Source organism: Mauremys reevesii, linkage group 4, assembly GCF_016161935.1.
Source record: "Mauremys reevesii isolate NIE-2019 linkage group 4, ASM1616193v1, whole genome shotgun sequence".
NCBI classification, from domain to species: domain Eukaryota; kingdom Metazoa; phylum Chordata; order Testudines; family Geoemydidae; genus Mauremys; species Mauremys reevesii.
The window spans coordinates 40,063,453-40,091,386 of NC_052626.1; the positions used below are offsets into that span (position 1 = coordinate 40,063,453).

The 27,934-nt window shown below is 49.2% G+C and overlaps 1 protein-coding gene across 6 annotated transcripts in view; it reads right to left on the reverse strand.

Moving 5' to 3' along the window:
- Positions 1-2,249: 2,249 nt before the first annotated feature.
- The window catches only part of ADCK1 (aarF domain containing kinase 1), a 126,948-nt gene continuing 101,263 nt past the window's right edge, over positions 2,250-27,934 (reverse strand). For 5 of the 6 annotated variants that reach the window (XM_039538896.1, XM_039538899.1, XM_039538901.1 and 2 more), the window contains 6 exons: positions 26,953-27,111; positions 23,192-23,308; positions 10,088-10,237; positions 9,541-9,738; positions 4,655-4,848; positions 2,250-3,318 (listed from right to left, as the gene is read on the reverse strand). In XM_039538896.1, coding sequence (XP_039394830.1) covers positions 3,147-3,318; positions 4,655-4,848; positions 9,541-9,738; positions 10,088-10,237; positions 23,192-23,308; positions 26,953-27,111 — 990 coding nt within the window. In that variant the 3' untranslated portion in view covers positions 2,250-3,146. The remainder of the gene's footprint in view (positions 3,319-4,654; positions 4,849-9,540; positions 9,739-10,087; positions 10,238-23,191; positions 23,309-26,952; positions 27,112-27,934) is intronic. The other variant, XM_039538897.1, reaches the window with a different exon arrangement.

Sequence of the window (27,934 nt, forward strand, 5' to 3'; positions counted from 1 at the left end):
GAGCCGCCTGCCGCCCTCCCGGCGACAGGCAGAGCGCCCCCCATGGCATGCCGCCCCAAGTGTGCGCTTGGCGCGCTGGGGTCTGGAGCTGGCCCTGATCACAGGGCTGGCCTCTGAGCTTTCAGTTCACACCGTCCTCTGACAAACCTCTCCTTCACTTTGATGAGAAGGGCTGGATGAAAACCACGCTGCTGAGGCCCTGCCCTACAAACCTTGCTAAAAAGCAGCTACTCTCCCTGCTCAGTAGGGATGGGTGGCAATAGGCAAAAGCTCCATGAAACAGAACCTGCTCTTTGCTCACCACAACCTGTCAGTAATGACACCTGAAAGGGCTGCTGGTTCTCTTTGGCCTTTATAGCAGAGGCTGCTCAGGCATGCCATTAACAGCTGAGAGGATGGATACTGGTGTGGTGAAGGCACAGGGTTGGTATATGTAGAGCATGGGGTGTGGTCCCATCTTCTGCTACAAATGTCAGCTACGACTTTGGGGAAGCTGCACCGTCTCACAGAATCTGCTCGCCCTCTGGAAAATGGCGGAAATGAAGGTGACCTGCACCTCACAGGTGGAGCCCAGACGTTACTGTGATAGGTGTGTTTAGAATGGTTAGTGTGAAGGAGCTGCAGGGGCTACTAGAACATGCCCTGTTCAATAAGTGACCACGAGCGCAGGTTTCACTAGACTTCACTGTGTGATTTTCAGTTCCCTGCAAGGGAAGGGAGTAGGACAGGCCCACAGCTATTTCTTCATAACCCAGCTGGTCTGTCCAGCAAGCTGTAATCACATAAGTAATTACATGGACCTCAGTGAGACTATTTGCATGAGCAAGACTCTGTCACGTAAGGGCTGCAGGATCAATCGCCAAGGGCTTCCATAGCTCCTTGCTGACTCAGGCTCCCATTACTAAAATTATCACAGGCTAGTTTGCAGGAGAATTCAAGTGACAGTGAAACCCAGACCTTTCAGAGGTTTGGCCTGGGTGCATCTCTGAACTGGGCTAGAATGCTGGGGAAAGGTTTGACAGGGCTTCTTCCTCTAACTGGTTCTCCTAACACACGTAGGGCAAGCTGAGCCCCTTGTTCCTGCTCCTCCCATCAGCTAAGACCCTAGGCAACCTGGTTACCACCTGACAGGCCAATGAGAACAGGCAGGGGGGTTGGCGTGGATGTGAGGGACAGGTTGAGATTTAGATTGCAGGCGGTAGGGGACGGACGGACGGACGGGGACACACACACACACACACACACTCTCTCTCTCTCTCTCTCATTTGCAATTTAACCTACTAGACTCTGTGGCTAACACACGTCTTTGTAGTAACCAGCCAGATGCACATGCGCACACCTGCTTCAACATATTCAGAGATACTTTCACAATCACAGACACAATCACGCGCACTTACTGGGTATGCTTCCGACTTGCATATGTTCTTTCCCTCACCCAGTGACAGATTTCCACATCCCCTGTGTCACAGGTTGACACTCCCCAGCAGTCATACCCACATTCCCTCTCACGTGAACAAACATGCTCCATGGCTGGGCTTTCAGAGTCATACCAACCAGGAAGCCATTCTCTTTCACATGCAGCCCCTCCCCAGGCCTTGCTCTCCCATGCTGACAAGAACCTCACTCAGTCAAACCTGCTGACAGTGCAAGCTTCTCAAACACGCCCCTTTGCAGAGATGGTCCATGGGGCAGCCTGAAAGGCCCATCCCTTTCCATCATCCCATGTGCAGTTTGTTTCCCAGGCATGTGGGAGGAGAGCCTGGCGACATGTGGCAGAAGTGAGGCTTCTGCGCAAGGCTTTCTGGGGCTTGTGTCCGGGTTGTGGGCTCAGAGCGATCAGGCCCATAGACCAAGCAAGTGACAGGTTTCCATTTGAGCCAGGAGCTGCACAACGTCACAAGCAGTTCTGAGCCGAGCCGCTCCACGTGTAATGCTCTGGCAGTACGTTCCCGTGGCTGGGGGGGTGGAGGGGGACTAGCTGTGCATGAATATGTGGGGTAACAGTGGTGAGTCATCCAGGCGGGTGCCCTCACCCCCACGGCAACACATGCCTGACTCAGCAGCAGCTGACCTTGAGCTGGACCACGTCCGTCAGATGGGGGAGAGGTGGTGGAGAGAATAGAGCAGCGGTTGATTGGGTTAGTAAGGAACTAACGGTGCAGAGTGACATGTCATGCTCAGAGAAGGGGAAAACTAAAACTGGGGCTGGGATGAAAGGGGTGGGTAGCCATGCACTTCTCCCCCTGCAGGACTCTAACATGACATCCTATTTATTTTCCTGTGCGACAGTACAGTACAGTGCACATACATCACCCGCCACAAGATGTGAGTTCTCAGATGAGATTCCACAGCACCTGCTCCCTGAGGAGTTCAGAGGAGGGTTTGTAGCATTACCTCCATGTTACATGTGGGGAAACTGAGGCAAGGAAAGCACTTGCCCAAAATGACACAGTGACTCCACAGCACAGCTGGGAACAGAACCCAGAAAAATCCTGGCTTCCAGACCTTTGCTCTCACCATTAGTTCCCATTCCCTCTCAGAGCTGGGAATAGTACCCACGAGTTCTGGCTCACAGTCCCCTGCTCTAACCATTAGATCATTCTACCCTTAGAGAAAATTCCTGTAGATTTCACAGGCATTAAAGCAATAGGATTCTGAACAAACTACTGAAAACCCTATTGGATTCCATAAGGAATGATTTCCTTTCTAGGGGGGTTGAACCATCCTGGAGAATTCTAGGGCAGGGATGCATCTCTCTTAAATGCTATAGGATGGTTTAAAAGGGGTAGGGGCTAGAAAAGGTTCTCCTCTCCTATTGAAGTCTACAGGATGTTTCCATAATGGTACTTCCCAGAGCTGGGAACAGAGAGACTCCCAGGCCCCCTGCCCTGCCCACTAGATCATACTCCCACCTCTCTCATTGCTAGAATAGAACCCAGGAGTCCTGACTCCCAGAGCCCCTGCTCTCCTCTCCCTCTCTACTATAGAGAAGCTTATGCTCTGACAGCCAAGGCCGGCACTATGTGTTACAAGAAAAGCGTCTCAATAGCCTTTGTGGAGTACAGACAGGAATGGTCAGGAAGGCAAGTGTGCTGCGGAGAATGGAGGCGAGCAATAATTGCCCAGGCTTCTCCCACCAGTTCCTGTCAGTACGGAGAATGGTGCATCCGGCTCAGGAAAGCAATGACCCAGTTCCCCAGCCGGGACCCCTTCAGCCGCAGGAAGAGTTCATGTAAGTTGATCTGCCACAGGCTCAGGGCTTCTAAGAGAGAGATCTTGGCCTTTCTGTACAGGGAGTGAGACTTGCTCCTCTGATACCTGGGCAAGGGAGAGAAACAGCTGCATTAATCTCCCAGGACACAGCCCAGCAGCAGGGTAAATGTTGGATCTTAGATCTTGAAGACCAGGAGCCCCCCTACCCCCCCGCCCTCAGGTGCCAATTGTCAGCCAGGATCCCCACCTCCGAGGAATCCCAGTTAGCTGGTAGGTCAGGGTTTCCTGGGCTAAATGTTCCCCAGGAGACGAACGGTCCCTCCCACCAAAAATGGGAGAGAGGAGAAAGGCTGCGCAAGTGCAATGAGCTTGAGATCAGGAGTTAGGAACTCCTGGGTTCTGTTTCCACAGCTGGTGCTGATTTGTCTTGGCCTTCCCTGTTCTATGCCTCAATCTACCCATCTGGACAGTGGGGTGATGGCACCTCCCTTCCCCCACCAGGGACATTATTCCATTAGTCAGAGTGTTTGACATTGCAGGGGGCTATCCAGGTGCTAACTATTATTATCAATAATAATAGTTAATGATAAGCACTCACCACATGGTTTGTGTTTATGTAATCAGATCCCTAAACAACACAACATTCAGCTGGTTCTTATAGAGAACCATCACTGCTAACACTGCACTGCTCCAGGACCTCTCGCCTAAGGCTCTCAACAGTGCTGGGGAACATGCAGCACTGAGAAGTTAAGCAATTTGCCCAAAGTCACACAATAGGTCAGTGGCAGGGCCAGGAATAGAACTGGGCACTCCTGACTCTCCTGGCTCTTGTAAACATAGTACTGGGCCCCTCCCCAGTAACACAAGTTAACGGAGCCTCACGATGCCCTCATGAGGCAGACACAGAATTGTTATCTCTATTGGGCAGATGAGGAAACTGAGGCACAGAAAAATGAGGTGACTGGCCACCAGTCAAAGAGCAAGTCAAGTCAGAACCAGCGATAGAACCCAGGAGCCACACCCCCTAACCACAAGGCCATGCTGTGAGACAGGCAGCTGTGAAGTTTGGGTTCTTTTTCCATCAGCTGTTTCTAGTGGGGACATTAATCAGATCTGGGGGGAATTATGATCCCAGAATCAAAAATTTAGTACAAAATCCCCACTGTTTCCAGCTCCCACCCTGTTCCCAGTTCCTGCTGAGAGCTCCTTCCCTATGGAGACCCGGGTGGTGGGTAGGATGGGGGAGAAAGAAGATGAGATTGAGAAAGAAAAAAGGGGGCGGGGCCTTGACAGGCATGCTAACGAGGGAAAAGGTTCCGGTAAGACAGGGCAGTTTTAGAAATTCCAGAGCCGCCATCTCTGCAGAATCTCACTAGGGGACAAGAGACAGGGGGGGCCCAGTGGGGGTTGGGGCTCCTGTCTCAGAGACACAGGGACTCACGTGGAGACGGCTCTAATGCAGCAGCGAGACATGTTGAGGAAGGAGCTGGCACTGGCCCGTGTGTGTAGGGCTGACTCAATCCCCCTTAGCAAATCATTGGTCTTCAGCAGCAGCAGCATCTGGCGGGGCACATTGTTGAGGAGCTGGTTGATCTGAGGTAGGTAAGCAGCAGCATTGGTCCGGATCTCCACATCCTGAGCACCGTCAGAGCACAGGGGAATGGTGCAGAGAGAGGAGAGAGATGTTAACAGAGGCCTTGGAGTCTACGTCCATTGCCTGCCCACACTCTCCTGGCTCTTGCTAGAGCTGTCAGTCCCACTCAACAAGAATTCCAATGAATCTAGGGCAGTGTAATGGATCATCACACACATGGACTTTCCCTGCATCCTCCAGCAGCTGTGGCATGAACCAGAAAATCCAGAAAAAGGTCAGTGGAGCATTTGAAGGGTTCAGAACCCAGCATGTCACATGCAGAATGCACCAGAAACAGATTCTTACATAGAATCAAGGTTATGGTTGGAGGGGGAAGGGGAAACTGACAGTTATAAAATAATTTCTCCTCCACAGTGGGTTTGACTGGGGCTGTACATTTTCCCTATACTGGCTTTGAGACCCTTCTATCGTGCACATAAGACTTTCAGAACCATAACAGGCCTATGGTTCACATATGTCTGGTTTGCACCTCCAACAGATCAGACCTGTTGTGTACTTCATCCAGTACTCTATCTGCTCCTGCTTTGTTCAGACAATGATCCATCTAATCTGGTGTCCTGTCTCTGACAGTGACCAATACCAAATACTTCAGAAGGCAGCTTAATAACTGTCAGTGCACCTAAATATTTAACATCATCCCTGGGGTGAAATTCCTTCCTGACCCCAACTTATGCCCTGAAGCATAAGGATTCTCATCAATTTATCCCAGCTACCATCACTGAAGAGGATATTCCCTCTTATACAAAATATCTAATCCTTTTTTTTGTTGTTATTCTTAACATCTTTGCCTCATAGATTCTTAGATTCTAAGACGGGAAGGGACCTCGAGAGGTCATCGAGTCCAGTCCCCTGCCCTCATGGCAGGACCAGATACACTCTAGACCATCCCTGATAGACATTTATTTAACCTACTCTTAAATATTTCCAGAGATGGAGATTCCACAACCTCCCTAGGCAGTTTATTCCAGTGTTTAACCACCCTGACAGTTAGGAACTTTTTCTTAACGTCCAACCTAAACCTCCCTTGCTGCAGTTTAAGCCCATTGCTTCTTGTTCTATACTTAGAGGCTAAGGTGAACAAGCTTTCTCCCTCCTCCTTATGACACCCTTTTAGATACCTGAAAACTGCTATCATGTCCCCTCTCAGTCTTCTCTTTTCCAAACTAAACAAACCCAGTTCTTTCAGCCTTCCTTCATAGGTCATGTTCTCTAGACCTTTAATCATTCTTGTTACTCTTCTCTGGACCCTCTCCAATGTCTCCACATCTTTCTTCAAAAGCGGTGCTCAGAACTGGACACAATCCTCCAGCTGAGGCCTGACCAGCGCAGAGTAGAGCAGAAGAATGACTTTTCGTGTCTTGCTCACAAGATACCTGTTAATGCATCCCAGAATCATGTTTGCTTTTTTTGCAACAGCATCACACTGTTGACTCATATTTAGCTTGTGGTCCACTATAACCCCTAGATCAGGGGTCCCTAATGCAGTGCCCACAGGTGCCATGGCACCCATGGGGGCATCTAAATGCGCCCACATCCTGGCTGGCAGTCAAGCATCCACCGAAATGCCGCCGAAATTCGGCGGCATTTCGGTGGCACCGCCTCTGGATGATGCCACTTGCCACCGACAAGCGACGTCATCCAGAGGCGGCGGCATTTTGGCGGATGCTCGACCGCCGCCACGGTCCTTCGTCTGGCGTCTGCCAGACAAAAAAGGTTGGGGACCACTGCCCTAGATCCCTTTCTGCCGTACTCCTTCCTAGACAGTCTCTTCCCACTCTGTATGTGTGAAACTGATTGTTCTTTCCTAAGTGGAGCACTTTGCATTTGTCTTTATTAAACTGCATCCTGTTTACCTCAGACCATTTCTCCAGTTTGTCCAGATCATTTTGAATTATGACCCTATCTTCCAAAGCAGTTGCAATCCCTCCCAGTTTGGTATCATCTGCAAACTTAATAAGCATACTTTCTATGCCAATATCTAAGTCATTGATGAAGATATTGAAAAGATCCGGTCCCAAAACAGATGCCTGCAGAACCCCATTTGTCATACCTTTCCAGTAGGATTGGGAACCATTAATAGCTACTCTCTGAGTAGATATCAGAGGGGTAGCCGTGTTAGTCTGCATTCATGCTGCAAAACGTCTGTTAGTCTATAAGGTGCCACAGGATTCTTTGCTGCTTTTACAGATCCAGACTAACACGGCTACCCCTCTGATATCTACTCAGAGAGTAGCTATTAATGGTTCCCAATCCTACTGGAAAGGTATGAGCTCATGCTGCAAAACGTCTGTTAGTCTATAAGGTGCCACAGGATTCTCTGAGTAGGGTTATCCAGCCAGTTATGCACCCACCTTATTGCAGCCCCATCTAAGTTGTATTTGCCTAGTTTATATCATGTAGCAAGTAGTTCCACAGGTTAACTATACTGCAAAAAGCCCTTCCTTTTAGGCTTAATGTTACTGGATAATTTGAAACATATTCAATAAGGGCACGTGCTTATGCCAGTTGACAATCTGTAGGACTCAACACCTCATGAGATGGCAGTTCCAGAGAGAGCAGAAATTCAAAGATCACAAAATTGTGTGTTTGAGATTATTACAGTTGTATTTTTAACCTCTGCTTCCAGGAAAATCTGGGGATTTGAGCATGGGCCAGGATATTCATTGGGTTTCCTAGCAACAAGTTAAAATGGCAAGCAGAATCTTGAACCTCGAAATGGGGTAATGTCAGCCCTTCAGAGCCTGGATAGAAACATGGGTGTTTTGGGGCAGGTGGTGAGCAAGTCCCACATTTGATTTGGTGGAATGGTGGGTATAGGCGCCAGGACTGGAGCGCCCATGGAAAAAAATTAGTGGGTGCTTAGCACTCATCTGCAGCCAGCTCCCCACTTCTCCCCCAGCACCTCCCACCTTCTGGTGGCCCTCCGATCAACTCCTCCCCCTCCCTGCCAGCATCTCCCACCCGCCGCGATCAGCTGTTCTGCGGCGTGCAGGAGGAGCTGGGGGGGAGGGGGAGGAGCGGGGACAGGGCATGCTCAGGGGAAGAGGTTGAATTGGGTAGGAAGAGGAGAGGCGGGGCAGAGCAGGGGTGGGAAGAGGCAGGGCTGGGGTGGGGTCTTGGGGGAAGTGGTGGAGTGTGGCAGGGCCTGGGGCTGAGCGGGGGTTGAGCACCCCTGCTCAATGGAAGAAGCCAGTATGGGAATGGGCACACATTTCACAGGATAAGTACTATTCATTCCCCCTTCCCCCAGCATGCTTACTACATTACCAGTCCCCCTGGATGTGGATCCCATACAGATCACAATTAAATAAGTCTGATACATCTCAGTCTAGTGCTAAGTAAGAGTATTTGTCCCCATCACAAAACAACCAAAACAACCAGATTATGTCATCGTAGCTGGTGTTTTCTGACAAGGACAAAGTCTGGAATAGGAGATGGTGCACAAGATAAGGCCTCCGGTGTGCCAGCAGATCTGGAGAAGCAGAGGGTACTTCAAGACAGGATTTAGAAGCATCATCAGAGCTGTGTGTTACATGGTACCTACCTCCACAATGTCTGGTTCTCGCTGCTGCTATTAACCTCTCAATTTCACCCCAAAACCAAAAGAAAGGAGCTGCCTTCCCCTTAAATGTAAACTCACCTGCCGATGCCAGAGGGGAGCTCTATGGTATTTGTGACCCACCAGCGCAAACCTTAACTCTGGCCACAAAAATCAAGCACCAACCCACAAAGAGTGAGGAATTTCCACCGCATAATTTCACAACAGCCAATTTTAACCCTTCTTTATGAATTCTTACCTGCAGATTACATCTGCACAGGCACCGCTTACCAAGCAATACAAAGCCAACTCATTCTGTCCTCTACCCCTGCCCTCCCCCCACACTTTGCCACTACCATAACACAAGCTTCTTACACCTACATTAAAATAAGCCATGTGAGACAACATGCTTCCTCCCACAAACACTGGCCCACTGTTACTGCCACACCCCTGCTTGCTTACCCCTACAAACAACATGGTTGCCCATTTGTTCATTAGTGCGATGAAGGGGGGTGCTGTGAGTGGTAGACAGATGTACATGAGCATAGAAGGACTCGTGACACATGGACAGAAGGAAGAGGAAGAATTTAACTGGTGATTTTCTAGATTTTTCATGATTGGGTGGATGGGATTTGCACTTAAGCAACCTTGACTTACCTCCTGTACCAAACAACCTCTGTCATTTCCAAGGATTTTTGATGAGCATGCATCAGTGCTGACGGTCATTCACATGACTAGCAATTAACACTAATATGTATTATCCTCCCCCACTGAGCTCCGATGTCTCCTCTGCCCCTTACCCAGCTCCGTCTGCTCCCTGCACAGCTGCACTCAGGAAAATTTTCAGAGAAGGGCTAATTTACAGAGGTTTCCTCTACCAGAGCTGCTAATTTATTTAACCAAGAAAATCTTATGGGAAATTTAACTGACCTGTGATGAGTGCGTGTGAGAGACTAGGAGACTAAATTCAGCCGTTAAAAGTGCATAGCAAAGGGATTCCAGGCACCTTTAGTCCAGCTCTCAATGCAGCCTCTCAATAGGCCTGCAAGGGCAGCCATTAATATTGATATCAATTAACTAGGTGATTATAATGGAGAAAGACACCACAGGAACACGGAGCGCAAACAGGTCGTACCTCATTGGCTGTGACCGGTGACCGGTCGATGCCCCTGTTGACAGAGTCCCAGGACCTGGCGGTGAGCATGCATGCGAAGAGTGGGTACAGGTCACCTGCCCCTAGCCGTCGGCTGTATTTCTGCACCCTCTTCATATCAGCCTTGATCAGGGACTGCCAGAGCCGGCAATAGTCCAAGCGGAACTTCTCTGTCAGGACCTGGGGAGGGACGGCCATGTTCCCCAAAGGAAATCAATCAACAGCACCAGGGCAGGGAGGGGACAACCTTTCCCAACCAGCGGGCGCCTTTAACCACCTCCGTGTCTGATATTTCAAGCTTCCAGGCATAAAATCCCATTCAAGGGTGGTAGGTGCTACAGGAAAAATCCACAAGGGGGATCTGCAAGCCTGGGGTCCCTCTTTAATTCACCAGGGCTATGACTGGCTGGGTGAAATAGGAGGCTCTCAGCTCTTTTCAGGCCTGAAGCACACAGGCATGAGTGACACCTCCCCAAAGACAGTGCACAGCATCAGCCTGCTGGCTCCCAGCACCCTCATACTCACATACCTGGTAGAGCCCATGGTCCAGCAGTATAATGTGGGCCTTGCCAGTGGCTGGGCACTTCCTCACGAGCACATTGCCCGGGTGCGGGTCACAGTGTACGAAGCCGTTCACAAAGATCATTTCACTGTACAGCTTCCCCAGATTGCGAGAGATCTGAAAGGAGACAGGAGGCAGTCACAGCATGGGACGGGGCCACCAGCTACTCCACGGTCTAACAACTATGCCAGGGACTGATGACTACAGGGAGCAGTGAGGAGTCAGCTCCTGGCATGTACCCTGGGGTCTGATGATTACAGGGAGAGGAGGAGCTGGCACATACCCTGGGGTCTGATGGCCTGGGGCATTCAAAAATATGAGAGTGTCCATCCACGGGGCATACGTTGGGGGGGGGGGGTTGTGGGAACAGGTGTAAAGTGTTCGTCTATGGCATAACTGGAGGGAATTGGCACAAAGGCTGGCATCCATCTGGGTAGAAACAAGGGCACACATTAGTGGAGAGGAAAGACACAGGAGCAGATGAGGAGGTATGTGTTGGAGCAGCCATGGTGGAAGGTGTCTGACTGGGGCATCTGTCAGGGCAGAAGTGGGCATCAAGGGACAGACACAGGGGAGGAGCATCTGTCTGGGGATGGATGGGGCAGATCCAGGGTGCACATCTGAGGCAGACAGGGCAGCATCTGTTGCTCTGGGTGGGGTCTGCCTGGGAGAGACTGTGGCTGGTTTCTATAAAGAGAGCGTCTCCCTCCCTACATTGCTCAGTCCTCCTCCCACCCTCTCCTCAGTCCGGTGCTAATTTGATTTATGATGTCTGGGAAGATGAAGCAACAGCAAGAGGCTGTTTAAATCATCCTGTCACGGCCACGTCCCCCCCATGCTGTGGCTGCCTTATCGCAGGGTGATTTTATCACAGTTAAAAGCCTCATGGGAGTAAGTCAACAGCCCCCAAGCCCAGTGTCTCGCTGGGGCAGGAGCAGCGCCAGGCCCCGCAGTGCACTCGGGCAGCCCTCAGTAACACATACCCCAGCCCCAGCCTCACAGCTCTCCCACGCCGAAAGTTCCCCCCCAGCAGGGCACCAAATAGGCAATTAAAAGACAATCATTATAAAGGATTCCCACCGCTCCCCCTGCTCAATGCAGTGTAACCAGCATGCTAAACCCCCTCACCGCAGGCAGCCCCACTGGAAGGGGAAGGGGATCCCAAAAAAGGGGCAACAGGGATTCAAATGCCAAACACCTCTGCACAAATAAACATCACACAGTGCTTTGCAGAGATCACTTTGCCAACCACTGAAATGCATCCGCCTCTGGGATGGGATGAGGCAGCTGTTTGCCAGCCACAGAACTACGCTGTGCACTGTTACATTAGGACAAGAAACAAAGATTCCCATATTTTGTTGCCTCTGCAGGATGACATTGGAGGATCAGAATGCTACTCAAACTGGACTTTGGAATTAATTAAGACCCCAATTCCTATGGAAAGTGCCTGAATGACTCCCAGTGGTCAGGAATTGACAACATCTTCAGCAGCACAGCTTCCCTATCACCATGCTAAGGAAGTGGGGCCAGTGCTGACCCTAACATCACATGGGGGCATTATTACCAGACTGACTGAAGGATGAGAGCACCACCTGAATCACCAACACAACAACTAGGTGATACTTAAGAGTGATCCAAGCACCGATCCAGATCAAACCTGTTTAGCTTATAACAGCTGGTGGGATCAAAGTACAACGTGCTGTGGTGTCTTAAAAGAGCCAGCTAATAACTGCACAAAGATCAAGGAAAGGCAGCATGGAAGGCCCTTCTTAATCTGTTAATTCATTTAGATGATGGGAAAGAATCTACACTAGGTTCACAGACCAGCTGGAATGGATCCGGCTTCACCTCAGATTACAGCATCAGCTTTTCAATTCAGGACAGCTGGGTTCAAATTCAGTCTTGGGTCCAAAGTGAACTGAATTTCGCTGTCTCAGACTAAACTTTGTAGATTTTGGAGGCTTGGAATAGCCAGGGTTACTGCAGGTCAGGATTGACAGGCATCGGCAAAGCTGTGCACGAGGGCCCAGAGCTGGAACAGTTGCGTAGCCCTATATGTCAGGGCTCAGGGCTCAAATTCCCACCCAAGTGCTAGTACAATGCAGGGAGTGAGACAGAAAGAGGGTGTAAGTGAGAAGGGCAGAAGCCCCAACCAAGTGACTGCTGCTCTCATGTGAATGCCCATCCTGAACACCCATGTCCTATGCCCTGCCTTCCTCTTCAAGTGCTGTGAGGACCTACTATGTGAGCAGATTAGGATTCCATCAGGAGACCCCTCTGCCCCTCCTCCTGTCCCTGTAACTCTCACCTCTACCTTCTCCCCCCAGTGCAGCCCTGAGCAGCCGATGGGGCACATCAGAGCCTTTCCCTGAGCCTGCTCTAGAGAAGCCTTTGCCCTGACAGAGTGTCCAGCTGGAGTGTGAGACCAGCTGAGCTGGTAACTGCATAGCACATCACCCCTCTTCCTGCCCTGCATGCTCAGAGGAGCAGGCACCTGGGCCTCAGGTCACCCAGCTAGTTGAATGGAGGCCTTGCTGCAGCTAGGCCCTAGAAATGGAATCTCCATGGGCTTTGAAGCAAGTGATAGGAGGGTGTATGTAATGTGTCTGTGCGTGCATGTCCATCACGGGGAGCATGTGCTGCATGTCCGTGTGTGTGCTGTTCAATAAGCATACGCACGTGACTGTGAGTCTGCGCCCATTAATGCAAACTACTTCCAGTGAATGTGGCTGGAATTTCAAAGGGAATTCGCTTGTTTGGCCACAGTTGTCTCTTTTTTGCTCACTTTCCACCAACATCCCCATGACCACGCTTTACTGGCACGATCGATCATTCACAGAAAGGGAGTCCCAGAGCGTCACAGTCTGTGCCAGGAGTGCTTGAATGCTCATCCACTCAGGGAACACAAACAACAGCATAGGATTTACCTGACCAATCACCACTATGCAAGAGAACTTGATTCTGGAATATTCATGATCCGTTCACTGCATATAATTCTTTAAAAAATAAAACAAAAACCCACCACTTGGAAAATCAATTGGAGGAAGCTGCAATCTACCCCCTCAGACACTCCAGTGTTGCCAGCCCTGGCTAAGGTGTCCCACCCTTATCACAGCTGACCTTATCCCTTTCACACTGACCCAGCAGCCAGGTATATAACAGGGAATAAAATGAGATTCACCTTGGAAGAAGGCAGCTAACAGGTATGGGAAAATAGCCCCTGAGAACCAGCTACTCACTGGGAGGGAGAAATCTGGCAAGTAGTGAGGCTGAGAGAGACCAACCATAGGGGTGATGGTGGACAACAAATTAGATAGGAGTTTGCTGTGATCTATGGAAGCACAGCCCAGGCATGGCATCATGACACAGAGAGGTCACAGCATCCAGCATAGTGAGGCCCCAATCAGCACCAGGGTCTTTAGATGTTGCTGTGATACAATAATACAATAATAAATAATTATAATGTGGCCATGCCTGGAATCCTGCATTCACTTCTGGGCACCTTATTAACAGAAAGATGTAGACAAACTGGAAGGAGTTCAGCGAACAGCAGGGTAAATTATTAGGGGGCAGGAGGGATACACTTCGGAGGAAAGATTAACAGAGCTAACGATGTCTAGCTTGGCTAAGGGATGAAAGAGAAGGGATACGATAACAGTCTACAAACATCTGATGGGTGTGAACACTGAGGAGGGAGAAGAGCTACTGAGGCCAGGTCTACCCTAGTGAGCTTACAGAGGCACAGCTGTACCGATGCAGCTGCACTGCTGTAAGATCTCTCATGTTGTTGCTCTACGCCGATGGGAGAGATTTCTCCCATTGACATAATTAAACCACCCCCAACGAGTGGCAGTAACTATGTCGGCGGACGAAGCTCTCCTGCCGACATAACACTGTCCACATCAGCGCTTCTCTTGGTGTAACTTATGGCGATCCGGAGGCTATTTTCCTTACACCCCCAAGTGACATAAGTTATACCGACAAAAGTCGTACTGTAGGCATAGCTTCAGGGGGTACAAGGGATGTAACTAGGAGGAATGGGATGTAACTAACAAAGGGACTAGTCTGGATGAATATAAGGGAAAAATTCACATGCTTGTCAGCAGAGGGAGCTGGGTCTGATAAATCAGAAGGGTGCAAGATTTGCCCCTATTCCAATGGCTTTGCCCTGTGCTGTTCAAGAGGCATTTGCAGGACGTGTTACTGAATAAATCCAATTCAATTCAGGTGCCTACGTTGCATTGGCTACTGCCAGTGTGTTCCAACAAATGGTATTGTAGCATCACCACGGCACAACACAAACAGCACGATGCCACCACAATAATATGTGACATCACTACAGCCCCCTGCTGTGCAAAGAACACAGTTTCAATATGACCTTGCCACTTCACGTGGGAGAGGGGTGGGTCACTGAGAAGAGTCTAGCTGAAGAGATCAGCAGATGGGAGGTGGAGAAGGGGAAGAAACCAGATCTGTAGAGCCTGCTGTTAAGTGCATCATGGAGGAACATGCTGTTGCAGGCTGTGACACACTCTAGCAATAAATACATGCCAGACTTTGACTTTTACTCCCTTGCATTTGCTAAGTTTATGAACTTCTATCAGCATATATGATATGGCAATGACCCTAGAACACATGAGCAAACACACAATAACAAATCACCATTCCTAGAAGTCACAAGCTACCCTACAACAACAATGGCTGGGCATAGCCTTCCAGGGGAAGAAGTGGGGGCAAAAGACATATCTGGCTTCAAGATTAAGCTTGATAAGTTTATGGAGAGGATGGTATAATGGGATAGCCTAATTTTGGCAATTAATTGATCTTTGACTATTAGCAGTAAATATGCCCAGTGGTCTGTGATGGGATGTTAGATGGGGTGGGATCTGAGTTACTACAGAGAATTCTTTCCTGGGTGCTGGCTGGTGAGTCTTGCCCACATGCTCAGGGTTTAGCTGATCGCCATATTTGGGGTCAGGAAGGAATTTTCCTCCAGGGCGGATTGGCAGAGGCCCTAGGGGTTTTTCACTTTCCTCTGCAGCGTGGGGCACAGGTCACTTGTTGGAGGATTCTCTGCACCTTGAAGTCTTTAAACCACGATTTGAGGACTTCAATAACTCAGACATAGCTTAGGGGTTTGTTACAGGAGTGGGTGGGTGAGATTCTGTGGCCTGCATTGTGCAGGAGGTCAGACTAGACGATCATAATGGTCCCTTCTGACCTTAAAGTCTAAGATTCTATGAGTCATGTGCAACCCTGCAATAACAAGCCAGTGTGTCCAGCTGAGCCTTCATCAGAAAAAAGCCCTATAAAAACAAAACATTGCATAGCCCATCATAAGCGAGTAACCCTGGAATAGCATACCATTATGCACAGTCTAATGTTCGTAAGAAACCTGTCGATAATAAAACAGCATGTGCACTCTGAGTTTCAGAGCAACTCTACATTAGCAAGCCAGCTTGTACAGTTGCATTGCTCATGTGTAGCCCTACAGTAACACTGGGGGAAATCAACAAGATCCAGAGAACCAGATTATTTTCACTCTCCCTGTCTTGGGAATCAGCTGAAGATTCAAGTGAGTGCTGATTCTTACTGCATCCTTCCATCCTGCCGTGGCTTGAGTACAGATCTGGACATGCTTATAGAACCTGTGATGTGCGCATTGGTGAGCTGAACTCATTGCCTGTTACAGAAGGATCCCGGGGATGCTGGTGGATAGGGCAGTGTCCTTTCCTGTCTCTCCTCCATTTGTTCCTGTCTCTTTAGATCAGGAGCAGATACTAGCTGTTTGCCCTAATTCATCTGTAATATTTGCTAATTATTTTAAGAGATGGCGACACTAACTTCTATTGATCTCATTAAAAGTAAAGGTCGTTGTGCAGCTCATTTCTCAGGGCTCAATATTACCTCCTCAGGCCAAAAGAATAGCATCGATTCTGGAACCTTAATCGAAGGTTAATTGGATTTGTGAGTGTGTTGCTTTTTTGGTCATTTTTAAAAAACATCCTGCCATTGCAGAGACCCAGTTAAACTGGTGTGAAATTAGAGAAGGGCATTGGAGACATAAAGCCCTGATCTGGAGCTGCTCAGCATCAAGACTCTGAAATGGTCCTCAGTGAGGGTTTGGAATCAGAGGCCATAGGTCTTGAGCTTTCCTCTCCAACACTGAGCTGTTTAAAATCAAGACACAGCATCTTTGTGTAGTACAACATTATCATTGCACACTGTGTCACGCTGAGATAACGTTTAGGGAAGAAGGACGCAGTTAAGATGTAGATGTATGCAGGACTCCTGGGTTCTAGTCCCAGCTCTGCCTCACTGTGTGGTTGTGAGAAAATCATTTCCCCTCTCCGTGCCTCAGTTTCCCCATCAGAATAATGGGGAGAATGCTATTAATCACCTCCCCGGGGAGTTGCGAGATTAAACTCATTGGAATCTCCAAAGTGCTATGGAAGGGGTAGGGAAGGGCACAGAAGTGTTATTTATTTATTGTATACATTTGTGCTGTAACTTCGTGACATCTGAAATGGAGTCAGGGCTCACTTTCCCCTATATGGAAAGTGAGTATAGGGAGTATATTTCTTTGGAGTTAATGTAAAATGCATCTCCGAGACTCCTTGGGAACTGACTGATGTTGATGCTTGAGATTGACTTACAGTCTGAACAGCCCTCATCTCTGTTTTAACCGTTTGCTGGGTGTCCTTGTACTGCTCAGGCGCCTGTATTGCCAGTAGCAGCTCTCGCTATCTCTCCTTACTAGTGTCTGGCACTTTTTGCACTAAGCTTTAATGGGGGCAAATTAAAACGATCTCTAAGGAAACTGCTCCCCAAACTGAAGGGTGAGGTATAAGCAGCAAGAGCAGCTGATCTCTTCAGCATTCTTTTCTGTGCTCCCTTTCTGAAAACACTCCAGCATTATGAGCACAAATGCTCAAGAAATGTGAGGTTTCAGCTCTGGTATACACAACGGAGGGCTCCACCTCTGTGCAGGGGGCTAGCCAAGTGCACCACAGAAATCCCACTTGCATATAAGCGATGCATGGGCCTTACATTGGTACTGTGTACAGTGAGGAATCCCACCTCAAGAGAACATTTCACATTGTCTATTTGTCAGCACTCAGATGAGTGCCAGACACTTTACAAACCGAAGAGGAAGACCCGGTCCCACCCCTGAAGAGCTTACCATTTCAGATGATTCAATGAGTGGAGACAGCAAACAGCAAGAAGCGGATGTGGCGGCAAAGAACAAGGATTATAGCAACAGGTGCCTGCAGTTACTCAGCTTAGGTCCCTTGGTGGTTTGCTTTTACTTTTGATTAATATAAAATATATCATTGACTGAATGTTATTTGTAACATTCACAATCTACAAGCAGGTGGCTGGCGACAGGAGGCACACGGTACCATTTCTGTTTGCCGACTGGATGGCTTGTGTAACTAATCGACACAGCACAAACTACAAGTTGTGAATCTCTCAGTGGAATCTACAATTGGACAGTTGAGCTGTGCTAGTTAGTTACACCAGCTACAGCTCAGCCTGTGAGCTGTATGTTCATTTACGACACGCACAGCTTGCACAATCTGCTGATAAAGAGCTCTCTGGGTGAGACAGGTGACAGAACCTCCGTTTGGATAAACAGGAGAAGCCCAAACAGAAAGGTTCGGATAAGAAGGACTGTGAGTTTTACGGGGGCAAGTCTCTTTAAGTGAGTCTATTAAAGTTTGAGTGGGTTCAGCGTGGTGGCACCTGTTCCATCAAGGAGGGGGTTCTTTAGAAGGACGTACTCTGAACAACCTCATTCTTCTTTACTTTCCGCAGCAAACATGCCATAAGTTCCTGGATCCCTGTTTGCTCTCCCCCATCCTGGCCCACAAATGCTCTGATCTCCTGAAACAGAGAGAGTCTATTTCCAAAAATATCCAGGTCTTATCCCCACACACCCTTCCTTGCCTCTAGATTACAGCAAACTAATTTCTCTGAGACCCACGCTCCCCTCCCACCATTAATATCCCAGCTGCATTCTCCTCCTCGGCTGTGCTTGCACATGAATAGGTAACTGTTCCACAGGCAGATATTTCAGTGTTTGCACTTGTCTTTAGAAATCAAAGCCTTCTCTGATTAAATGCCATTACAGTCCAGCGCTTGGACGGCTCCAGAGAGATTAATGTGCTTTTGGGCAGCTTTAATGATAATCCTGCTACAGACGGCATTAAGTAAATGTCAGTAACCTGGTTTGAAGGGAGCTTTCACCTCAGGGATCCTTTCCATTTAGAGGAGAAAGGCTCAGCTTGCTCTTCAAGTCTGCGTTACTGCATGAGAGAAATCCTGCTTGCTGAGGACTCCTCTCCCCCCATCCAGTTAAAAACAGTATGGAAGAAGCATGCCTGAGAGAGAGATTTTATCCACAACTCCGTACTGTTGTTTTGTTGACAATTAATAAAAGAGTTAATCGTATTTTTAAAACTGCACGTGTGTAAGTGAGCAGTTAAGTGGTGTCTCCGGGAACCGAGATGGCCTGCGTCCCATCGAAGCACAGAGCTGCAGTAACCGCACAGACTGACCAGGCAGACAATAGCCCAGGGGGTTTTGCACCCTGCAGAAGCAGACCTTTTTTAAAACCAACCGCTGGAAACATTACGACAATATCTTTGGGGCTGGCTCAAAGCCAGCATGCTGGGAGGTTTCATCTCAACATGGCACCAGCGCACTGAGATGTGGTAATGCAGCCTTCCCAATGGCGTAAATACGATAGCTGGAATAAGAGCCAGCTCGAATTTCCAACAAGGCTCCTAATGAACCCCTCCATGCCACTGAAAGCTTTTGTGAATTGGAAAAAGTGCAGTTAGCTTAGTCTTTACATTATTCTGTCACATCCAGACACCAAAATGCCCCAGAGAAAGGCTATGCTTGTGGAGATTCCAGTCTGATCGGGAGCAGGAAACCCTAGAAAGCTGACAAGAATGCCTGCTCCACTCCCCTCCCCTGGGCTTTCCCAGACAACTTTGCAGCCCCAAGCTGTTAGGATGGAAGTCAGATAAGCAGCTGGACTTTAGGGGGCTCAACTTGCACCGACTCTCCAGGCTTCCAGAGCTGAGGTGGACTGACCTCCGTAAAACTTGGAGAAGCTTCCAAATGTGGATCCAAATGTTGCTCTGGGCCCCTATTTCTAATGGGTCAAAACCAAACCCCAGATCCAAACTCCTCAAGACTTGGGCAATGTTACAATCTGGATCAGAATGTTGTGGGTCAGACTCATCTCTGCTTCTGACATTCTCCTATCACCAGGCTTTGTGCAAGGACTTTATCTCGGGGAAGAGAGCTGCACAAGATACATCTCCCCAAAGGAAGGGAGAAGGCACCTCTGAATGACTGGCTAGGCCTTGTCTGGGAGAAGGCCAAAATCCAGCTAGTAGATGGTCAAATCTTTCTAAAGGTTTTACCCCTACTTGTGGCATGACAATCTCCACCTCCAAAATGTCAATAGAGCTCCTTGTTGACTTGCTCTTCTGCAGCAGGAGCTCTTCTTTGCTGGCCAGACCCTGAGAATACAAGATATGGGGGCTCCAGCAGCAGGCAGGGAGGGAGAGGGTTGATCTCAGTCTTTCAGAAAAGTCACCAAGTGGCTGCCTCAGGGGGTTGGGCATGAAATATAGACCCTTGTTCTTCTAGGTTACCAATTCCAGTGCAGCCTCATGGCAAAGGCAAGGAGCAGGGTGGATCAGAGGGGTCAACGGATAATAGGATATGGAGCTGTCCACTCTCTCTCTGTCTATGGTGTTTTTAAAGTACCTTTCACTATGGTTTTTAAGTGCCAGACCTCTAGGTTGCCAGTTCAAATCAGGCATTGGCTCTCTAAGTTATCAGCCTCAGCAGTGAGGCCGAACACTGAACAGGTCATGGAACGTGAACTTCCTGCTCCTCCCTAGAAGGAGTTGCTTCAGAGCAGTGGAAGCTGCTTTCCCTCCTGCTACTCATGCTGCACTTGTCCAAGGGGGGCAGAGAGACCTTCAGTTTCCAGGCTGTCAATTTGGCACCACTCACCAGCATTGAGCTCACTCTGAAAGGAGTTTCTCTCACAGAGCGGCTTGGGAGCTGAGGAACAGGCACCCACCACAGAGATCAGTCCAACAGGAAAGGCTGGATCTCAGGGTTAACCATGCAGAGATGTTTCCTAATTATGTTTCCGTGACTAGAGCTGGCTGCTCCTGTCTGGAACAAACTCTTGGCCTAGACTGATTATGTGGTTGATCAAAGCAAGGCTGCAAAGTCCCCACTGGGTTAAGGTGAATGGAGGTGGGCGAGGGATCTGCTGGGGACTGGGCTCTTTTAGTCTCCCTTGATTGCAAAGTCAGTGAACCATCAGCACCTCATGGGTCACACTGGGACAGCTCTTCACAGACCAGACGTATCACAGAGCTAGTCACAGATGCATTTAGCTTGGTAAACACAAGACAACTTCCCTGTAGCAAAGCCTACACAAGGAATGCAATGTGTGTGCTGTGCCCACTGCTGATGAGACACATCCCCAATGCTGTAGGGTTGGGATGCAGGCCTCAACTAGTCTGTGATGGGGCACGTACCCCACACAGGCCCAGAAGGGGTTAATGTGGGCATGAGAGGCCAATTACCATACCTGGCAGCACCTGCAAGAGAGGGACAGAGAAAGCTAGGCTGAACTGATAATGAAGGCCAGCTGGGGAGGGGCTGAGTGGTGATTATAAAGGCAAGAAGTTTGTAATAGAAAGGGGGTGCCAGGAGAGAGTCTGCACTCACTCTTGGGGGGACAGAAGAAGTAAGAAGCCATCCAGGGAGGCAGCAAGGAGTTTGAGGGAGTAGACCTTGCTGTCAACTACCGGGTTTCTTGGCAGGAACCAACAGTAGAGGGAACCCCCCCAGAAAGTAAGGACCACAGAGCCCAGAGACAGAGGGAAGACATACTATAAGGTCATTGGACTATAGCTTGATTGGACTCTGTTATTCTGAAAGGGGTGGACTAAACCACTACCTGGCTGGAGGGCCAAGCTGCAGGAAGGGAGACCACCTCCCCGACGGAGTGACCATTGTCAGTGGGTGCCATAGGGGAGACAGTCGCTACACCACACCTGGCCACAAGGAGGTGCACCTGCGGGGAGTGAACCCCGTGACACAGCCTAGGGATGCAAATGTGCATGGCAAGGCTAAGGGCCTGAACTGCAGCTCCCAGAGGGGAGCCCTGCGCTTGGGTGCAAGTGCTATTAGAGAGGCTCCACTGGCTCAGCCAGCTGCACGTGCCATGCAAAGAACCTGTGTGTAAGTGAGTGACAGACTACGCCGTCCGCTGCCAGGGTGAGCTAGGTGAGGAAGCTCTCTGAATAAAAATGGGGGCCTGACCAGCCATATTGCAGGGAAAATACAAAGTGCTCTGCACTTGCCCTTGGCTTGTCCAACATGACGGCAAGAAGCCTATGGCTGGGAGGGGCGTGCCTCCTCTCCAATTCAGCATCAAGATTCGCCTTGTTTTGTTCCTTGCGCTTTCCTAACTTGAACTCCCCGGCAGACATGTTTCAGAAGGCAGCTGCCTCCCTTTACTGGGCAAGGGACTGTTGCCTCGCATTGGCTCAGTTTGCTACAACGTAAAGGAACAGGTGAAATGCAGATCAGCTGGGAGGGGTAGGGAGACACTAGTCCTGGTCCCCACCTGCCCAATGCTTCCCTGATAACTCTGTGTGCCAAGGTAGTCAGGGAGGTGCCTGATGCCTTCTGGGGACAGTTGAGAGGACACAGACAACTTTCTAGCCTGGAAGGGGCTAACACACAGATAGTTCCCTTCCCCTAGCTGTTCTTTGGAACATCCTTAATTGACGGTGAGTGAACTCTGCCATGGATAAAAAGGGAGGGGACGGATGAGGCTTCCAGACTTCAGAGCCGAGCGGAGGGACAGATTAAGTACAATTGATTTTATGCTGTAGCTCTTTGATAGCCAGTCAACCAAGTGGTGCTTTGAGGCTCATCAATAGCGCACAGGGGAAAAGGCTGGCAGCACTGACTCAATCAACACTCACAGATTGGGAAGGGAGGGTTGACACATTGTTCAATGGCTCAAAAACCTTCCCCCAGGCCTGTTCTCAGCCCTTTCAGGAGGTAATATCTTGCTTTCCTCCAGTCCCTTTCATGTCAAGGAACCCAAAATGCTTTATCAACTTCATGCCATACATAGAAAACACTTCACCCATCACTGAAATGCTGCCACCTCTGGGATGAAACATGGCAACTGTTTAATAGTGTATAGCAACATTATACAACTGTTTAGGTCAGGAAGTGCAGAGGAAAACTGTACTCAGTTTCAACCACAGAGGGGACTAGAGAAGGAGATTTAAGGAAGCAAAATATAATGACCCAATTGGAATCTGGGCAGCACACTAAGGTTAACACTGTGACTCTTGCAAACTCTTTAATAACCATGATCTGCTGTGACCTCAGTTGTATGGCTCTTTCAAAAGATGATATCTGAAGCCAAGCAGAGACCCCTAAATCTAGTTAGGGATGTAAGCTAAATTCCAACAATGTTGCAACTTAAAGGCAAAAGTCCTACCAGCACCCCCACTTTAAAGACGGTTAAAGTTCTGCCAAAATGCAGGAGAGAGAAGAGGAAGGATGCTGTGTCAGAAGGTGACCCTGTTTCCTAGAATAACATGAATTGCCATCATGGAACAAACCAACAGTCCACCTATTATCTAAGCAAGATAAACACAGTGTCCTGTCTCCTACAACGAACCACAGCACAGGCTGCAGAAAAAGATGTGAAGTCTCTTTAGTCAATCCATACAACTCTGCAATCCTACAAGGTAGATGGGTTGGGGGGAGGACCTTTCTGATCCCAGCAAGTGGTCATCTCTTATGCCCTGAAGCACAAGAATTGAGAGTTCTCTCTCAGATGTATCACTACAGATGCTGTTCTATTTATGTGCGTGTCATCCCTTTTTGGTTCTTCATTGACAATCAGTCTCAGCGATACCACGTCTAATAACATCACCATTTCCATCTCTATGCAACACCCTCAGTGTCCGACCTCAGAGATGGGTGACAATTTACCTCATTGACGTCAATGCTGTTCCTCTCCATATAGGCCCTGTCATTCACCTGCCCGCCTTCCACAAACTCCATGAGAAGGACGCGCCTGGTTGACAGCTCCCAGTAGATCCTAGGGACCTGGAATGGGATGATGGAGCGTTAGGCCAAATCATGGAACAGCAACAGCAAGGGAGTCATGCACCAGTGAGGAAAAGAGGAAGGAAGAAAGGAACTTTATAGTGGAGGTGAAAAGGACCCATGTTCTCTCCCCATTTGCAAGAAGGGATGCCACCACATCCACCCACATGGGTACTTTTCCTTGGTCACTTTAACTGCATTTAATGCTAGTGAAAACCACTGAAGACCACAGGCCTCTCCCCACCGCACAGTGAGTGTGGGCAGAGGCAACGCACCTAGACCCAATACCAGGCCCTTTAAAACCACAATGGTCTCAGCAACTCCATTTCCTGTCCACATTTAAGACCTGGCTCTCCAAGGCACTGAGCACTTGCGACATCCACTGGTGTCCGTGGGTGTTGTTAGATGCTCAGCCCTTCTCAGGGTCAGGCTTCTAACTATTACCTGTCGCATGCATCTGAGTCACATTGTCGGTTCCTCTGGGGAAGAACCCTTGTTCTTATTTGTTGTGCACTGTTCACACAGCTCTATAAATGATAAGTAATCATCACTGGTATCTCGAAGGTGCCCTTTGGAACACCAATGGACCCAGGCAGACAAGCCCCATGCACTTCAAGCTGTCAGCAATTGAAACGGGAGAAAAATTAAGCCTCACAAATAAGGGGTTTGTCACAGAAACCCTGGGAGACCCGTAGGCATCTCATTGCAAATGTGACACTGTCACACAACCGCAAAACGTCACAGCGCTTTCTGCTCAAGCTGCAGTAAATTGTCTAAGTGAGGTACAAAGAGGTGGCCCGAGTGTTGCACAGAGACTCAGCATAACCGGAGTCCTAAAGCAGCTTGGCTCCTTTTCCATAAGCACCAGCTTGCACCTCCTACCATATTCTGTGCAGGCTGAGACTCCTGCTGTTGATGAGCAAGCCAGATTGCTAATGCTCCCACTGGAGAGAGCTTCACCTCATGGCACCCTCCGTTAGCAGGGCTAAACTGGAGCCACCTTAGCGGAACGGATGCACTATGCTATGGAGTGGGCCCACTAATCCCACAGCAAGGGTCCATGACCCTGAGGCAAGCCTGGGAGAGAGAAGCAGTGCTGCCCACCTAGTATGACTGAGGCCAGGGGAACCAGCCATGCCACTGTAGCTCATCACAACCCCTAAGCCGGCTGCATTTGTTTTATAACTTCAGTTCTGAGGGGCTGTGGTTAGTGAAAGTGGCTTCAACCCCACCTGCTGCCCTCCAGAACTCCAGTTCTTGTTCTCTTCACAGCTCCACGAATGCCCCTCACTCCTGACCTGCAGCCTGTCCTGCTATTCCAGTCCTATGCCCACGACGCCTCGATCCTGTCCCCTAGCAGCCCCTGCTATTCTAGCCCAGGTCCCTTTCACCCAGCTCTTCCAGGACTCCTCAGTCCTGCTATGCAATGCTCCCTACAACCTTCATGTGTTAGCTGCCTGGGATTTGAGGCCATATGTCCAACATGAAAGGCAAGTGCACTTACCCCCAGTCTCCCCTAGATCCATCCCATCTGGACTTTTATTATTTTGAAACTTGTCAGGAATTTAAAAGCCCCATAGCCACTGGACACAGACTCCAAAATTAACAGGTTCCCCAGCTCCTACAGTTACCTGGAGCACTAGCTCCTAAACATACTGATCCCAATGGCTTTAGAGGATTTCAATTCCAAGCTGACACTCATCCCCGTCTTGAGATTTACAGTGGAGGGTTAGGAGGGTTACTAAGCCCCATACAAGCATTTGGAAATGCGAGGCAAACTCTTTGGTAATTCTTGAATTACTCACAGATGTTTGGCTGTAATGCCAGTGCATGGAAACAATTTATCTCTGGCTTTAGAAGCTCAGCTGGGTTCACAGCAAAAAATCCACTCCCTAGCTTAGTTGTGTGTTTAGGAAAATTAATGATACAGGAGCCCAAATCTCCTGTTGCCTATGTGTTGATGAACACGTCTCAGAATCGGCAGGTCAGATGGGAGGATCCATTATTTAGCCATCTCGCAGCAATTTGTTATTGTTACCTGTGTAAATATCCTGACAGCTCTTTAAACCATGAGGACCTGATTGGCCATCTCCATGGGGATTTACTCCATAATATCCTACTTACAACAGCGATGGACACAGCTTTCCAAGATGCATCACTTTTGATAAGCATCTCCTCAGCAGAATTGTTGGTACTTGGCCTCCTGCCACACCAATGTCCCACTGGGTTGTAACTGTGCTTAGGAAAGGCAGTCACATGGTGCCACTGAGCTCCAAAAGGATCATCCCATGCCCACAGCCAGGATATGAGGAATCACAGGACAGGCAGGAGGGACTAGGGAAGCAACACCCTGCAAAACCTGATGCAAACTCACATGGTCTTGGGCATCTGTCACTTTCACCAGGAAGTGAAAGGCAAAGGGAGAGAGTTGTGTTGATGCATACGTGCTTGTGTCATGTGAGTGCATTTGTTCGTATGTCTTTGTGTGTGCGCAAATGCATTTGCATGCCAGTGTCTGAGTGTGCATATGACTAGGTGTGTTTATATGCACATGTGGAAGCATGAGGATGGGCATTGTGCATGCAAGTTTCAGTGTGTGTATGTGGGGTAAATTTGTGCACACCCCTGAGCATTTCAGTGGGGGACCTGTGGGCATATGCACTTACTCACATGGCTGTCTATATGGTGATGAGCATGAGAGGACTATGTAGGTATGCATGTAGGCAGATGAGTGTTGGTTTTTGAGGAGACAGATGTGTGTGTCGCTGTAGCTGTGCATCAGTGCATAGGGTGGACAGAGTGTGTGCATAGGGGAGCTGTGTTTGGCTATGGATGTGCACACATGGAGAGGGGTTCCATATGTGCACTGGGTGAGGGTATTTGTGTGCGGTGGGGGTGGATTGAGGGGGAAGTGTCCTTCCTCCCACTGCAATATGCATGGGCTCTCTCGCTCAACATACCTGCTCCCTTCTACACCGCCCAGACTTCATTAGTTACAGCCCAGCTCTTCTGTTTGAACTCCATTTCTAGCCCTTGCTTCAGAGGAAACCCAGGAAAGGTGCCATCAGATGGCCCAGCAGCTAATGGCAAATTCACAGTGCTCACGACAAGGCGAAGACCTGATGGAATCAATCTCCCTGGCCCAGGAGGGGACAATCTAACCCAGATGTGGGCAGGGCTGGATGGCTCAGAGACGATGAGTCACAGGGTACAGGGACTTTCATCCCCAAGTCCAAATTTTGAACCAGCCCAGAGTGGTAGTGACAGAAAGCTGTTACCATCTTCCAGGTGTTCAGTGGCTTGCAGTATGAAAATGAGTTGGAGAGTCTCAGCTCAGTTCCTAGCCAGCCTCAGTGAGAAGCCCAGCATCGAATGGGCCATGGGGACTGTACTCCCCTCACTCCACCTGGTTCCTCCAGGTCACCGATGAGGCACATTGATGGGCCTGATCAGGCCATCAGTCTCCAGCACTGGTGATCCAGCACTATCACCAGCATTACATTCACTTCAAAACAGAAGATTGTTGCTATACATCATTGTCCTCCCGCAGTGAGCTGATGTGCCATCCCTGACTCTTGCCTGCGCATGCACATAAATTAGCGTGCGCACACACACACACATGTGACATGCACGCGCTCTCCTACCTTCAGGAAGTCAAAGTCCTTGAGCATGTGGGCCACCTTTTCTGCATTCCTCCCCTCATTGAGGAAGTCCAACTCCAGGGGCAAATTCTTCTTAGCTTCATCCACCAGCCACATGAACTCAAAGTCTGGGAAGATCTGCTTCACGGTCAGCAGGAGAATCTGAAATCAAGAAAGTGATGGATCAGCTGCACCACTGCTCCCGAGCTGCTCAGCAGGCAGCATTATAGGACCAGGCAGCAATACGCAGCCCCCTGCACCCAGAGCTGCGCCTGGCCTCTTTTCTCTACAGTCAGGAGCCCCTTGGTCTTAACTGAGGCTGAGTACAGTTCCCACCTTCAGTGCTCCGAACCTGGCAAGGGAGAGAATGAGTCACAGAAATGCACGTGCATCTCTCTCACACACTAGTTACGGAATGGCTCTCTCGTACACACCTCTGTTGTCACAGGGCAAACCTGCTTTGTCCCAGATTGCCTGAGGACCAAAAAAAAACAAACACCTCCAAATAACTTTGGGGCTAATACACTGTCACAGTGCAACAGGGCGATGCAACTGGCTTCTCCTGGAAGACAAGGTCTGGTCTGTTGCACCCACACTAGCTGTGACCAACATGCCTGCTGAGCTGTTAAATGGTAGAAAAGCCACCCAAGGGAAGCAGTAGGAGCTCCACTGCATGGTGCATTTAAAACTAGACAAGGCAAAGCCCTGGAGGATAGGCTGTATGGTGTGATCATCCTGGCCCCTGAAGGGGTCAGACTAAGTGACCCGCAAGGTCTTTTTTGAATGTCTGATTCCTGTGATTTGATGAGTCACTGTTCAGTTTCATTTAATGGCCTTCAGCTAATGTGAAATAGGAACATCTAAAATAAGGCCTGTCACCTTTACGTTACTCCTCACGCTGCTAAGCAAGAACTTCGCTGACACAGGAAAATGCCACTGGGCAGTTCAGAAATGAAGGCCAATTTTCTTTACAGCTAAAAGGCTG